Genomic DNA, 14593 nt, shown 5'->3' with positions numbered 1-14593 from the left:
GCCCCGTCAGGAGCCCAGATCTAGAAGACTGCTCGTAGGGTAAGACCCCATTGGCAAGAGTAGAAGGGAATGACTTATGCACACATCGGGGAGGCATGTCAAAGAATATGCCAGAGATACTTATTTTGCCTGCTGTTTCCAATTCTTTTCTCACGCATTAGGTGATCCGTCAGTGATGGAGTCAAGGAACTGATGTAGAAGAGAGTTGAGAGAGGAAACAGCTCCCAGCAGTGACTCTTGCTGGTGCACTTTTTGGGGTGAACCGATTAGCCGGCAGCCAAAAGGTCAGCTTGGGCTCTATGCCCTTGAACAGCCATCTCGTGGGCACGGAAGAAAACCAATTTCTGTTACCTATGGGCTCTCCATCAAACCTTGCAGGGTTTTCTGTGGAGCCATTGAGGCAGACCATCTCTTCGTGGTGCCTCCGTGTGTCCTGCCATCAGCACCCCCACCCTAGTTAGGCTGGATCCACACCATGTATTCATTAGGATTCCCATATGTGAACTGGGCAGACCTTCTGCAAGTTGTCGACACATGTCAATTGCCTTCAAATTGTGTCTGTGCTTTGACTCGGCAAGTCCACTTTAGGGATAGATCCTACAGCAACAGTTCTGGACGTGAACTGAGATTTTGGCTCAGTGGTTTCTTCCACTGTACCACTGTACACTCTAGAGTAGTAACTCATATGGCCATCAATATGGGATTCATTAAATGAATGGCCTAGCTGTACCATGGGATACGAGACTGCCTTTGAAATGTTCCTGCAGAAGAATATTTAATGGCATAGAACTGTGTTCAAATTTCATTGGTAAATGAAAAGAGAGGCTACAAATAACAACTTCCTAGTTTGGTCAGGAAAAGTGTGGAGAGAGAGAGAGAGAGAGAGAGAGAGAGCGAGAGCAATGGAACCAGAAGGACATATACCGACCCCGTAATGCTGCTTAATGAATCCACAGGTGATTTTTAATTTCTTCTTATTGTTCATGTTCTCCAAATCTTCTACACTGAACATGTGCTTCTTTTGCAATCAGAAAGTTTAAAAAATAGATGTTAAAAATAATTTTGTTTTAAAATTCCCCCTTGCCAGAAAAGAGGAAACAGAAGGAACAGGGGTGGCCTCCACGAGAGCTAGAGCAGAAGGGACAGGGGCAGGCTCAGCTGGTGGGGGTGGGGGTGCCTCTTATATAAGGGGCTGCCTGCATGAAGGACTTCCAGCAGCGGCTTCCCCTCCTCTGGGCCGGGATCATGGAACTTCCCCTGCTGTGCGCGCTGGTGGTATTTGCTGGTGAGTGGGGACAGGAGCCACAGCTGGAAAGGGAAGGAGGAACACAGGTAGGCCCTATAATATCTTTTTCCTAGACTGAACTGCTGCTTTAATCTCCACTGCCCTGGCCCCTCAAGCCCTTAACCCTCTGCCCCTTGCAAGGAGCCATCAGCGGCTTCCAGTCCCTGAGCACAGTGGCTTTGGCCAGAGAGGCCTGGGTGGCCAAGCTGTGGCACCCTTCAGGGACCTGCCGAGCTGGCACCTGTGACACTTTGGACAAAAATTACAGAAATGGTCTCACCTTGTTCCCCTCCATCCTTTTGACCAAAGAATAACACTCATTTGCATAGAAACAGCACTCCGCATCCACATTCATGGATCTCCCTTGAACCTGGGAAGTGGGTTCTGTTGAGTTGGTGGGAGATGGGGCGACTTCTATTTGATCTTTAGCAGAAGATCAAATGTAAAAATGTGGCTGCTAGCAAATTGGCACCTCAACGTATGTGATTTTAGAAAGGATGCCTTGGGTCTCTATCCAGGTTCCTCCACTTACCAGCTACTACGACCTGGAACAAGTGACTGAGCCTCCATCTGCTCCTCTCTAAACTGGGGATTAAAAATAGTATTCATTGTCAGTTTCTTAGTTTTCATAAATACACCACAATTATGTAAGATGATACCACACTACAGGAAAGTGGGTGAGGGCTCTATGAGAACTTTCTGTATGATCTTTGCAACTTTTCTCTACATCTAAGTTGACTTATTAAAAAAAAAAATAGTCTTGCCCTGACCAGTTTGGCTCAGTGGCTAGAGCGTCGGCCTGTGGACTGAAGAGTCCCAGGTTCGATTCCGGTCAAGGGCATGTACCTTGGTTGCGGGCACATCCCCAGTAGGGGGTGTGCAGGAGGCAGCTGATCAATGTTTCTCTCTCATAGATGTTTCTAACTCTCTATCCCTCTTCCTTCCTCTCTGTAAAAAATCAATAAAATATATATTTTTTTAAAATAGTCTTTTTCTCATGGGATGAGATGGAGTCAATCAATTGCTACATGAAAAGGCCCATGGCAAGCACTCACTGTCATTATATATATATTTTTTTATATATTTTATTGATTTTTTGCAGAGAGGAAGGGAGAGAGATAGAGAGTTAGAAACATCGATGAGAGAGAAACATCGACCAGCTGCCTCCTGCACACCTCCTACTGGAGATGTGCCCGCAACCCAGGCACATGCCCCTGACCGGAATCGAACCTGGGACCTCTCAGTCCGCAGGCCGACGCTCTATCCACTGAGCCAAACCGGTTTCGGCTCATTGTATTTTTTAATAGATGTAGTGGTTGTTGTCGTTTTGTTATCCAAAGTCATTGGTTTGGACCAGATAGAGCAGAGGTGCCAGCCAGGGGTGCACGGACCTCCCCTGGGATTCACGTCCTCCCCTTGTTGCCCGGCTCCTTGGCAGGTGTAACTCCAACCCAGGGCGGGATTCTGAACCTGAACAAAATGGTCAAACAAGTGACTAGGAAGACACCCATCACCTCCTATTGGTACTACGGCTGTCACTGTGGACTCGGTGGAAAAGGCCAACCCCTTGATGCCACGGACTGGTAACCCTTCCCAGGCAGGCCCACGGGCGGCAATCCTGTCCTCTCCATCTATTTATTCATTCTGTGGATCCGTTCTGTACTATGTGCTAGGAACTCTGCTAAGCTTCGACACAGCCCCAACCCTCCAGGAGCCTGCCTTCTAGAGGGTTCCCCAAAGTCTCTGAAGACCCTCTCCCTTGCACTCTCAACCCCTAATCTAATTAGAATACCCACACATACTGCCTGCTGCCATTGCACAGGGTTTTTTTTAAAGGGCCCGCCTCATTTTGCCATTATCTCATCGGACCTTCACCACAATCCTGGGAATCGGCCAGAGGAGAGATGAGCGCCTGGGCCAGGCCCGGTCACTTCCCTGACCCACCACTTTCAGGCTGTGTGAGCTCGGTCAAGTGGCGTGGCCTCCCTGAGTCCCAGTTGCCTCAGCTGTGACATGAGGATTGTCCTAGTTCTCCTGTCATAGGGTGGTTGGGAAGATTAACAGATAATTTGTAGAAAAAGCAGGTGCCTGGGCCCTAGGAAGCACCCTGTAAGTGTTAGCCAGCATGAGCATGCCGAAGACTAGACCCTTTGAGGCCTTGGCTCTTCCAAGGGGGTTCAGGTTCTCCTCTGGGGCAGGGGCTTCCTGAGACAGAGCCGGCTAAGGACGATGCAGTGCGTCTGTGCTCCCTGCCCCACCTCCTGTCCTCTCCCTCCAGGTGCTGCCATGCTCACGACTGCTGCTATCGTCACCTGAAGCTCCACCATTGCCATTACTTCAGGGACAATTACAACTACACCTTTTCCCAGGGGGACATCCAGTGCTGTGAGTGTCTAGACTGGGGATTGGAGTTGTAGACTGAGGAAGCATATGCTGTGCAATGAGGCACAAGCTACGCAACCTCTCTGTTTCTCTTGCATGCCCAGTGGCAATAGTGGGGCGGTGGAGGAGAGGCAGGAATAGGGGTGGGAGTATGGAGAGGTCCAATGAGGGCTTTGGCTCCTTTAGGATCTGGAAGGCTGGCAGACTTCTGCTTAGATCCCAGCTGTGTGACCTTGAGTGCCTTGCTCAACCTCTCTGAACCTCAGTATCTTCATCTGTGAACTGAGGATGGGAACAGTATTCTATTCTACCCCATAGTGTTAATCCAAGAACTAGAATAAGGGCAGACAGAATGAGCTTCACAGATGCCTGCCGCAGGGCATGCCCCATAGATGATCTTGTTTCTACTTCCATCATCACTGATCCTCACAGCAGCCCAGCCAGGAGGCAGCCCCACCCTGATGAGCTCTATTTTATAGACAAGGAAATGGAGTGAGGAAGTGTTTGCCTGGGGTCACACCGCTGCCAGTAGCAGAGCCTGGGTTGCATCCCAGGTCACTTGGCCCCTGGGTCCGTGCAGGAAGCAGGTGGCAGGTCCAGGGCTGGGAATCAAATGGGCACATTTCCACTGCCCCTGTTCACTGAGGGCTTAATAATGATAACAATGACACGAATAGTAATAGCCGGCATTTGTCGAGCACTTACTTGTACTGAGTGCTTTGCCTTCTTACTTTAATTCTCACCACAGCCCCCCCAGGCAGCGCTTCTCATCACCGCCATTTCACAGATAATGAAACTGAAGTACCTTGGTCCCTCCTGCCTCAGAGTCTTTGCACAGGCTGTTCCATCAGCCTGGAATACTCCCCCTCCTCCACCTGGCTTCCCATAGGGAGAGAGACCCTCTGACCTCAGCTCCAATGGCTCTGGCCCACTGTGTTCCTGCCCTGTGGCCCTGGCATTGTTTCTGACTCCCATAGAGCACAGTTTGATATTCGTTTCTGCGGTTCTCAAACACTTGCTGCCCCACGGGAGTGTGAATCTCAGAGGTCAGCTGTGTTCAGTCCTGTCTCCCTCTCCCCCACCATCCCCCAACCCTGGCCGGCCACATGATAGGTGCAAATAAATAAAGGCACACGGGGAGGTCTTGGTAGGTACCCAAGGTCACGCAGCTAGAGTCCAAGTAGCTGGGAAGGACACCCTAAACTGAGTGAGGACGGCACTGCCTTCAGAGGTTCCCTCCAGGGACCCTAGACCCAGCCCTGGCTCGGCCTCAGGAATGGACGGACACTGAGCCCCCCTCCTGCACCCCACAGCTGACAAAGGGAGCTGGTGTGAGCAGCAGCTGTGCGCCTGTGACAAGGAGGTGGCCTTCTGCCTGAAGCGTCAGCTGGGCACCTACCAGAAGAAGCTGCGTCTCGTCCGTTTCTCCAGGTCCCGCTGCAAGGGCCAAACCCCTCTGTGCTAGAAGAAGCCTGCCCGGCTGTCCCACCCTCCCTACCCGGGTCCTCAGAAATCCCACGGGATTGCTGACACCCCTGTCCCAGAAGTAACCAACCCCCTGAAGCAGCCTGGCTCCCGTAACACACTCCCAGGGCTCGGGGGAGTCAGCCCCTCCTCTACCACCGCCCGTGCCTCTTGGACCTTCTGAAATAAATCTCCCAACAGCAGCTGTGTCCTTGCAGGGGGATTGAGATCTTAGGAAAAGCCAAGGCCAGGGAGCCAGGGGGAAGGTGTTTGGGCCAAAGCAGCAGGTGTTGGGGGCCTGTCACTGCCACTCACTCACCAGGCCTCCCCGCCTCAGTCTCACTCCTCTAATACACTGTCCAAGCTGCGGCCCGAGTGGCCTCTCTAATGGGCAGCACTGATCTGTCTGTCCTCCCGACTCTACTCCTTAAACCTCTCAGGCTCTCCCTCACCCCAGGAAGGGCCTCTCGCAGGAGTTTGGAGCCCCCCCGCCCCCGCCCCGCGCCCTGTCTGGCGCTGTGTCCCTCTCCCCACTAGGCTTGAGGTCCTGGTGGGCAGGGCCCATGCCTGTTGTGGACTCATTGCATCCCTGGTACTCAAAGCCGTGCCAGAAAGGGGCTGTATAAATGCCTCCCAAGGGAAGGGCTGGATGAAACCCTTGAGCACAGGCCACATGTCCTCCAGGCCCTTCCTCTCCTGCCCCAGGCCTCTGCTCAGGTGGGCTTTCTGCAGAAATGCCCCACTTGCCCCACTTGCCGGTCTCCAGGTGTCTAAGCCCGCTGAGGCTCCGAGGCTCCAAGGGTTGCTTCCTACAGAAGTCTCCCCTGGCTGATTCCTCCTGGCCCCCAGGCCTCACTCCCTCCTCCGAGCTCCCATAGCACTTGATGGGTCTACAGTTTACCAAGCTGTACCTTGAGTGGACTTATCATTGTCTGGACTTCTCTGATCTCTCCCAACTAGACTGGAGCTCCCGGAGGCCGGAGGCCGTGTCTGTCACAGCTTTGTTTCCTCTGCTCCTCTACGTAATAGTGTTCCATTCATGCTAATGGATCAAATGGAGATTGTGGCAGATGCTGTTAGTGCTTCACTTCAGATCCCCTTCTGGCCCAGTTCCCCTACTCCCAGCTAAGCCAGATGTTGGCTGTGAGCTGTTCACATCTGCCTCTTAAGGATTGACCTCGTCTGCTGGGAACTACCTTGCCTATCCCCCCTGCCCTCCACATCACCACCTCTAACCAATGCATATGGAACATAATACCAGGGAACGGATCATTGCCCACCCCCATCTGCGTGGGACCACCTGGGTGGTACAGTGCATGCCCCAGAGCTCCTCCTGGCATCAGGCTGAGGGTAGACATCTGGAACCACCTCTGCTTGCTTTGTCCCCTGGCCTATCCTGTTGCCCTTGTTCCCTTACAGGTTTCTCGTGAGAGCACTCCCTCCATAAATCCTTCACTTGCCCAAGAATCCTCATCTCAGGCATGGCTTCTAGGGAAACTGAGTTTGGATGGATGGATGGATGGATGGACGGAAGATGGATGAATGGATGGATGGATGGATAGATGGATGGATGGAAGATGGATGAATGAATAGCTTTTTCGTATAAGGATCCACAATCTGTCGTTCATATGTAAGTAGCCATGTCTCCAGCAACAGGGCTGAGGCACCTGGAGCCACCCACAACCTCCGGCCTGTGGCACCCAGATGAGAAACAGCTGGCCAAGCAGTTTTCCTTCTTTGTGAAGCTCAGTGCCTCGTATGAGGCAGTAGAATAGGAATGAAGGACTATGGGGCCCAAGTTCAAATTTTAGTTATACCACTGGCTAGCCATGTGACCTTCCAGGAGGGATCTTGCTTTCCTTGTGTGTGAAGTATCAATGAAATTAAGAAGAAAATAAGATGAGGTTAATGTTTTCAACAGGATTAATGCCTAAGCTCTTAGCACAGTGCTTGGCACATGGTAGCCCCTCTTTATTTTTATTTTATTTTTTAATATAGTTTTATTGATTTTTTACAAAGAGAAAGGGAGAGGGATAGAGAGTTAGAAACATCGATGAGAGAGAAACATCAATCAGCTGCCTCCTGCACACCCCCCACTGGGGATGTGTCCACAACCAAGGTACATGCCCTTAACCGGAATCGAACCCGGGACCCTCCAGTCCAAAGGCCGACGCTCTATCCACCGAGCCAAACCAATCAGGCTGGTAACCCCTCTTTAAATGTTAACTGCATTGTTGTTGTTGTTGTTACTAGGTAGTAACCAAATCTGCAGTCACCCCCAAGCTACTAGTAAGCCAGGAGGAGAATAGTTCATCAATGTTCCCCTCTTTCCACCCAACTCCTCTCTCCCTTCTGTATGACTGTGCAGCTGTTCACTTAGATCCTCATGCATGATGTCCACTTCATCCAAGGTCAAGAGCTGGCGATTCTACTGTCCATCAGAGCTCCCATGTTCTGGGCTCTGTGGCTTTGACAAGGTCACTGTTGGCAGGTATGGGCATTTATCCCCCATTTAAAATTGAACAACCTGATGCTCAGAATGGGGACAGGAAAGGTCCGAGGTCCCGCAACCAGCAAAAGGCAGAGCCAGGATGCCACCCCAGACCCTTCCCACTCTGCCCCCTGGCACCCCGCCCTGTTTATACTGATCAGGAAGCTTCCAGCAGAAAACTGTGACTCAATGGGCTTCAACAATGAGGGCATTTATGAGCTCACAAGACAATCAGTCCAGGGGGAAGGTGGCTCTTTAGTGGCTTGATGGCGTCATCAGCACCTGGCTGGCCACCTTCTCTGTGTTGGTTGCGTTGGTCTTCCAGGTGGCTCCTCCTGGCTCCGAGGCGGCAGCTGTGAGCCAGACCTCGAGCCAGGACATGTCAACATCCAGCAGAGAAAATGCTGCCTCTTCTGCGTCTCTTTTTAATTAGCCCTATCACCACCACCCAGCAGCCCTCCCACTCAGGACCGGCCACCCAAAACCATGTGGCCCCAGTGATTACCCAGGTCGGTTTAGATTCCTCGGGACTTATTTACCTCTCAGACAGGGCAAGGTCAATGTCTCTAAGGGATGAGTAGCTGCTAAGATGGGGGCTGTTGAGATTATTGATAGGATTGGTGTTGGGTGGGCAATCCCAGGGCTGGATCCGGAGCAGGGCTGTCTGTAGTGCTTCCTTCTGTGAGCTAGGAACCTAGGGAAGGGCCTGGTGATCACATAGTAGGCATTAGTAGGTATTTGTTCAATGAATGAATGAATGAATGAATCCCACATTGGTAAAGACATGGAGCTTTGGACCAAGAGGAGAGATGGGGTCTCAGGGCAGCCAGAACTGAGTCCCTGGAGTAAGGTAAGCCCTTCCCACCCCTGAGCTCTCCTCTGGGCCAGTTTCCCGTCACTGGGGTTGGAGAAGAGGCACAGGGAAGGGAGACTCACAGGCACCCCTGTCTGTCCCTGTCTCTCATGGACCCTGGATGTAGGAGACAGACAGAAGGACGCCTTCATTGAGCTTCCTGTTCCTCTGAGGTCAGTTTCTGCAAAGGGGCACCCGTGGGAGGGGCAGAAGGGACACCGAACACCTGGGCTGCCCACTTACCCACTCATCTCCACCCCCTTGGGGCACCTGCACTTTCCAGCTGCAGACTCTGAAACTTCAGGATGAGTCACTTGCTGATAAGTGGCAGGGCTGGGATTTGAACGCAGGTCCCTCTGGCTGCAGAGCCATGTCTCACCAGCCTACCTCCCACACTCTTTACTGGGACAATTGGTGACTCAGCCCTGGGTCCCCTTTCAGGGGAGAATAGCCACGCCCGGAGACCAGGCGACGAGGCTGGGTGCGGCAAGGCAGGAAACCTGGGTAAAGGGCCAGTGAGTAATAATCTTATCGACAATAACAATAGTGCTCAAGTAGAGCCCTCACATTTGGGGCACTTTCTCCCACACAGAGCCCCTTCCCACCACTGGCTGACCCAATCCACAGGTCACCCGGATTCAGGGTCTCACCTCTGGGTGTGGGGGCCAGGCCCAGGCTGATACCTCTCCACGTCTCTGTTTTTCCAGCTGGATCTCGCTCCCCACACATCCTCCCCTCACTGCCATGTGCTGGTGGGGCTGGGGCTCCTGTCCCTTCTACCACCTTTCAGTGTCCCTGGAGGGACAATGAGGACATTGACACTCGGGGTCCTGCATCCCCGCTCACTGCTGAGGGCCAGCCTGACCCTGGGGCAGTCTGGACGACCCAGAGGCAGGGACTGACTGGCTCTCTCGCTTAGGAAGCTCTGGGTATGTTTGTTTGTCTTAGTTTTTTCACTTAAAGAAGAGATTTTAAAACAGTTTGTGAAAACTTGAAGCTGAGAAGGCAGGCCGAGGGATTCCTCCCTGTTCACTCTCTGCCTTGGGTTCCTGGCCAAGCCTTGCTTCACCTCTCAGGGAAGGTATTTGCCAGAGCTCTTTGCAAGAGAGTTGAGCTGACAGTTACTCCCTCAGGAAAACGTCCTTGTGCTCCCAACTGGAAGCATCGCCCCCCTCCCCACCCCCCCCGCCCCCAAACCACCATCACCCTTACCACTCCCTGTCTCTCTGCCTTAATTCTAATTCTCTGGTTTATACTTCCTGGTGGTTTTCTTCATCACTTACTCATTCAGTTTATCTCACTCTAGTGCTCGACTAGAATATAAACACGCAGAATGCAGGGACCACAACATCCCCAGCATCCAGAACAAAGCTGGAGACATGTAAAATATCTGATGAATGAATGGATGAATGAATGAATGGATGGATGGATGGATGAATGGGTGAATGAATGAATGAATGAATGAAAATTGATAGGAAAGCTCATTCCTCTCAACTGAGCTATTTCCCAGCTGTGTGACCTTGGGTTAGTGATTCTACTTCTGTGATTCTCGATTTGTGATCCCTAAACAGGGGTGATCACATCTACCTCTTGGGGCTGTTTATGAATTCTATGAATGGGAATTTTTTACCAAACCCTCACCTCTTTCATTTTTTCATTTTTTTAAGTTTTTATTGATTTTAGAGAGGAAGGGAGAGTAGAAACATTAATGATGACAGAGAATCATTGATTTGCTACCTCCTGCACTCCCCCTCTTGGGGATCGAGCCAGAAACTTGGGCATATACCCTAACCCGGAATTGAACTGTGACCTCCTGGTTTATAGGTTGGTGCTCAACCACTGAGCCACACCGGCTGGGCACCCTCACCTCTTTCTTGATGAGTACTTACGGTTGGTGAGCAGTTTGGGACAGAGTGGAAGCGGTAGGTGTGCAGATTGGAAAGGGAACACGTTCTATCGCCTCTCAGGCCTTCCCTCATGACAATCACAAGTCAGCCGCCCCTCCCAAGAGCACTGCCCTACTCCCAGGACGCCTTGGAAGTGGGTTGAAGGTCATTCTCCTCGGGAGTCCCCTCCAGGAGCCAGGTTGGGCTGAGGTGAGCCAAAGCCCAGACTACCCGCACCCCTCAAGGACCCAGCCTGAGATGAGCTGGCGCTGGTCCGGGCTCTGCAGACGGCCTGCAGCAGTGCCCCTCCCTGGCCCTGAGCACCCCAGGTCCCAGAAACGCATCTCAGAAGGAAGAGGAAGAATCCACCCGGTTTCCTAAGAGGACAATGGGAAGGAGCAGTTCTCTAAGCTAAGCACCTTACATCCTCTTCTCACTGACACCCCATTATTCTACAGATGAGGAAGCAGGCTCTGTGAGAACCACTCCCGAGGCCACTCACTCAGCCAGAAGCGGCAGAGGCCCAGCTCCGGAGGGGAAGCCACAGGAAGCCTGCATCCCCGAGCCGCCCTCCCATGAATCCCTGGGGGAACTTGTTTAAAATGCAGGCTGTAACCCTGACTGGTTTGGCTCAGTGGATAGAGCGTCGGCCGGCGGACTGAAGGGTCCCAGGTTTGATTCCAGATTGTGGGCTTGATCCCCAGTAGGGGGCATGCAGGAAGCAATCAATCAATGATTCTCTCTCATCATGGATGTTTCTATCTCTCTCTCCCACTCCCTTCCTCTCTGAAATCAATAAAAATGTATTTTTTAAAAAAAATAGTTGGGTGAACTAGCAGGTGCTCGAGAGATGCTCAGGACAGCCGTCTCCACGCTGACACCACCTCACCCTGACATCATCCTCAGGTGCCCCGTGAGTCAGCCCGATGTGGATTCTCATCTCTAGGAAGTCCCCCACCAGGGAGAGGAGGAGAGAACATGGATCTGCTCTTGAGGAGCAAAAACACGGAGGGCAGCAGGGCAGGGCAGTCAAGGAGCTGTGGGCTGGGAGCCAGGAGACCCCACACGAGACCCCTTGTCACTCCTTTGCTCCGTGACCTCTATAGGGACCAGGATGTGCCACCCCAAGATATGCCACATTGGCATAAGAATGAGTTCCAGCCGAAGGCAACTGAAAATTGACAGACACCCCAGGGTTCTCTGTTCTCCCCTTGTCGCCTAAGAGGGCCTAAGTTTCCCTTTGAAGAAGGCGCCCACACCCCTGTCCCTGCCCTCGTATCAGGGAGAGGAAAACAGCTCTTATCTTCAATATCTTCAAAGATGGGGCGTCAACACCAAGATGAATTTGCATAAACAAACTTTACTGATATAGCCCTTATCTCCCACTGGTTTCCTCCTATATGGCCTAGTCATTCCCCCCAATTGATAGTCCCTTGAGGTCTAAACCCTCTATCCTTTGCTAAGAACGTAGATAAGCCCGAGTCTGACCCCTTCTGTGAGTTTCACTTCTTGGCTGTGAACTCCCGGGCACGTAGGTATTAGTCAATGTCTCCCGCCTTTTCTCCTGTTAACGTGTCTTTTGTCAGTTCAGTTTCCAGGCCCTCATGCACCACACCTAGAAGCGCGGAGGGAAAGGTTTTCCGCAGCAACCCTGGCCCGCAATTCCCCATTAACACCCAAGAGCCCAAGAGAAATAACTCATGTTCTATGGAAAGAAAAGTAAAGCAAGATGCACAATGGGAGCCCTGGCCAGGGTGGTTTGGTCGGTAGGAGCGTCATCCCATACACCCAGAGGTCTCAGGTCGGACTCCCAGTCAGGGCACATGCCTAGGTTTCAGGTGCGTGTGGGAGGCAACCAATCAAGGTTTCTCACATCCATGTTTGTTTTCTCTCTCTTTCTCCCTCCCTCCCTCCCTCCCTCCCTCTCTCCCCCCCCCCCTTTCTCTCTCTTTCTCAATCTCCCTTCCCCTCTCTCTAAAAATCAATAAAAATGTCCTCGGGTGAGGATTAGAAAAAGATAAGTTAAGTATATTCTCCTTGACTCTATGGGGAAAATGAGCCACAGGAAAGGCTGGTGAGAGAAGCGCTCTAACATAGCGGTCAGGAGTGTGGCTCAGGGTCCCGCACACAAGGGCTTCCCGCTCTGGGCTCTCCTGACTCCTGGGGGTACGATCTTGGGAACAAGGTATTGAATCTCTCTGAGCCCAGTTTCTTTACTACAACACCGGGTTCTAATACCGCCTTCACCAGGTGTTGTGAGAGATGAAGGGCAGCGTAGCGGCCTGCCTGGCATGTAGAGACCAGCCGGCGGATCCCGGGGCAGCTGTCGGGACTGTCTGGTTGTTAAGTGAATGTCATCAGCCTTGCCAGCATCACTGTTTTCTTCCTTCCCCGGAGGGCTCGCCCTCACCCACACCAGCAGGCCACGGGGAAGGGGCCCTGCCTCAGCTGCCTCGACTGTGGCCTGCAGGGCTGGGGGCAGCCCGTGGATGCCATTAACTAGTTACTACTCTCCCCTCCGGGGACAGCAGGCAGCCTGCCAAGGTCTGCACTGAAACCTTGCCTGGGCGTCATCGGAAGCAGGGGGCGGCCACATTGATTCAGCACACTTTCCTGGGCCAAGAGGTGGGCTCTGGGGTTGGTACCCTTTTGCGCTGCTGTGGTTCCCGGGGCAAACTCCTTGACTTCTCTGTGCCCCAGTCTCTTCACACACAGGACAGGGAGTTCGTAGTACTTCCCTCTCGGGTTACTATGAGGATCAGTGAAACCAGGTGAGGACGCTATCTACATTGGGACCTGCTCCAGGAGTCAGGCACCAGGCCAAGCAGTGCGGGTCAAAAAGGAGCCCCAGTCCCCATCCATGGGATGTCCCCGTTCCCATGAGAAGCTCTGACGCTGCTAGAGGGAACCAGTTCAGGCTGGGGAGACGGCCCCGAACTTCAGGGCCTGCGAACCCGGTTCAGGTCCTGGCACCGCTAACTTGCGTGTGACCTTAATGAAGCAAGATGCCTTTCTGTCTCTCGCTTTCCCACTCTGAGCCATGGGATGAGCTGAGGCTGTATCGGGTCATGGATATAAAAACACTTTGAAAAGCATACACTACTTCGGAGGACTGGGGTGTTCTGCAGAGGAAGAAAGTCTGCAAGCTGGAACGCGTTTGAACTTGGACTGGATGCTCGACAGGACAGCACCCCTGTCTTAGATAAAGTGATCCTCACAGGAGATAATAGCAGGTTCGAGGTTTACAGCTGGCTCGTTTCTTTGAAACCTGAGTAATCTCGGCGTCCAGCAGCTGGCTCACTTCGGTTTAGAAAAGCAATTGGGCAACATTCCGGTGTTTTCAGTCAGCTGTTTAGAGCGGATGACTCACAGAGTTTTAGACACGGCAACGAAACAGTTTTAGATTCTCTAAATCGGGGCTTCTCAGACTTGATAAATGAGTTGTTGGCCAACTCCCAGGCCCTGTCATTCTGAAAATGATGGATTGGTGAGTTTGAGAGATAACGTTTCTCCCATGCGATTCATCTCGCTTTCTCCCCAGCTCCTGGCTGGAATAGGAATGGGACGGCTGGGAAGGTCAGTGCAGAGGAATGAACACAATGGCCGGGAATCTTCCAGAAAGGATAAGGTCAAAGGAGAGGCAGACAGTAGTTCAAGCACTAAAGGCAGCTTCTAACCAGGAACGACTGCAAAAGAGGAAAGGAGACCTCATGTGGAACTGGGCTCAATTCCCGATAGAGCAGGGACCCAGGGTGGAGGGGGTGGGGGGCGCGGGAGCGGGGTTTAGGGCCACAGAGCAGGCAAGGGGTCTGTGAATGGAAAATGACACAGAGGATGCATCAGGGGTCAGAGGGGATTCTGGCTAAACCAACTCAGCAGGATTCCTGTGGAAGGCAGGCCAGGTGACCAGGCACCTCGGAGGGTGGGGGTGAAGAATTTGATCAGATATCGATGGTGAGGCGATATCCAGGGTGGGGGTTCAGGCTAAACCAACAGGACAGGATTCCTGCTCTTGAGGACGAGGCCTGGTCAAACATAGGTCTGAGAGGAGCCTGACTGAAGTTTGGTCAAGGAAAGAGTCTTTGCCAGTCTCCCCTCTTGTTCGAGGAAAGAAGGGACATTGTTTCCTCTGAACAATTTAAGTCCATTTCTCATTTGGGCACCTTTTGCTCAGGAAGGATCTGCTAAACCACGCGTTGAGACTTGGTTGTAGTGTAGCGGCCGGTCAGTTA

General features: G+C 52.3%; 1 protein-coding gene across 3 annotated transcripts; it reads left to right on the top strand.

Moving 5' to 3' along the window:
* The first annotated feature begins 1226 nt into the window (after positions 1 to 1226).
* On the top strand, positions 1227 to 11145 carry PLA2G2D (phospholipase A2 group IID). 3 transcript variants are annotated; one of them, XM_070403162.1, is made up of 4 exons: positions 1227 to 1285; positions 2724 to 2868; positions 3564 to 3670; positions 10820 to 11145. In XM_070403162.1, exons 1-4 carry the CDS (start codon positions 1246 to 1248, stop codon positions 10960 to 10962), a joined length of 435 nt encoding a protein of 144 aa, XP_070259263.1. In that variant the 5' UTR covers positions 1227 to 1245; the 3' UTR covers positions 10963 to 11145. The 3 variants fall into 3 exon arrangements, with proteins under 3 accessions (XP_070259263.1, XP_070259262.1, XP_070259264.1); XM_070403161.1 differs by lacking the exon at positions 10820 to 11145 and adding an exon at positions 4981 to 5327; XM_070403163.1 differs by lacking the exon at positions 10820 to 11145 and adding an exon at positions 4981 to 5327 and having other exon boundaries at positions 1245 to 1332.
* Positions 11146 to 14593: the final 3448 nt, after the last annotated feature.

This window comes from Myotis yumanensis, unplaced genomic scaffold (assembly GCF_028538775.1).
Source record: "Myotis yumanensis isolate MYYU_CA2020_CCGP unplaced genomic scaffold, mMyoYum1.0.hap1 SCAF_2, whole genome shotgun sequence".
In the NCBI taxonomy this organism is placed as follows: domain Eukaryota; kingdom Metazoa; phylum Chordata; class Mammalia; order Chiroptera; family Vespertilionidae; genus Myotis; species Myotis yumanensis.
Note: the sequence above shows the minus strand (reverse complement) of the source record. Positions and strands in the feature narration are given on the sequence as shown.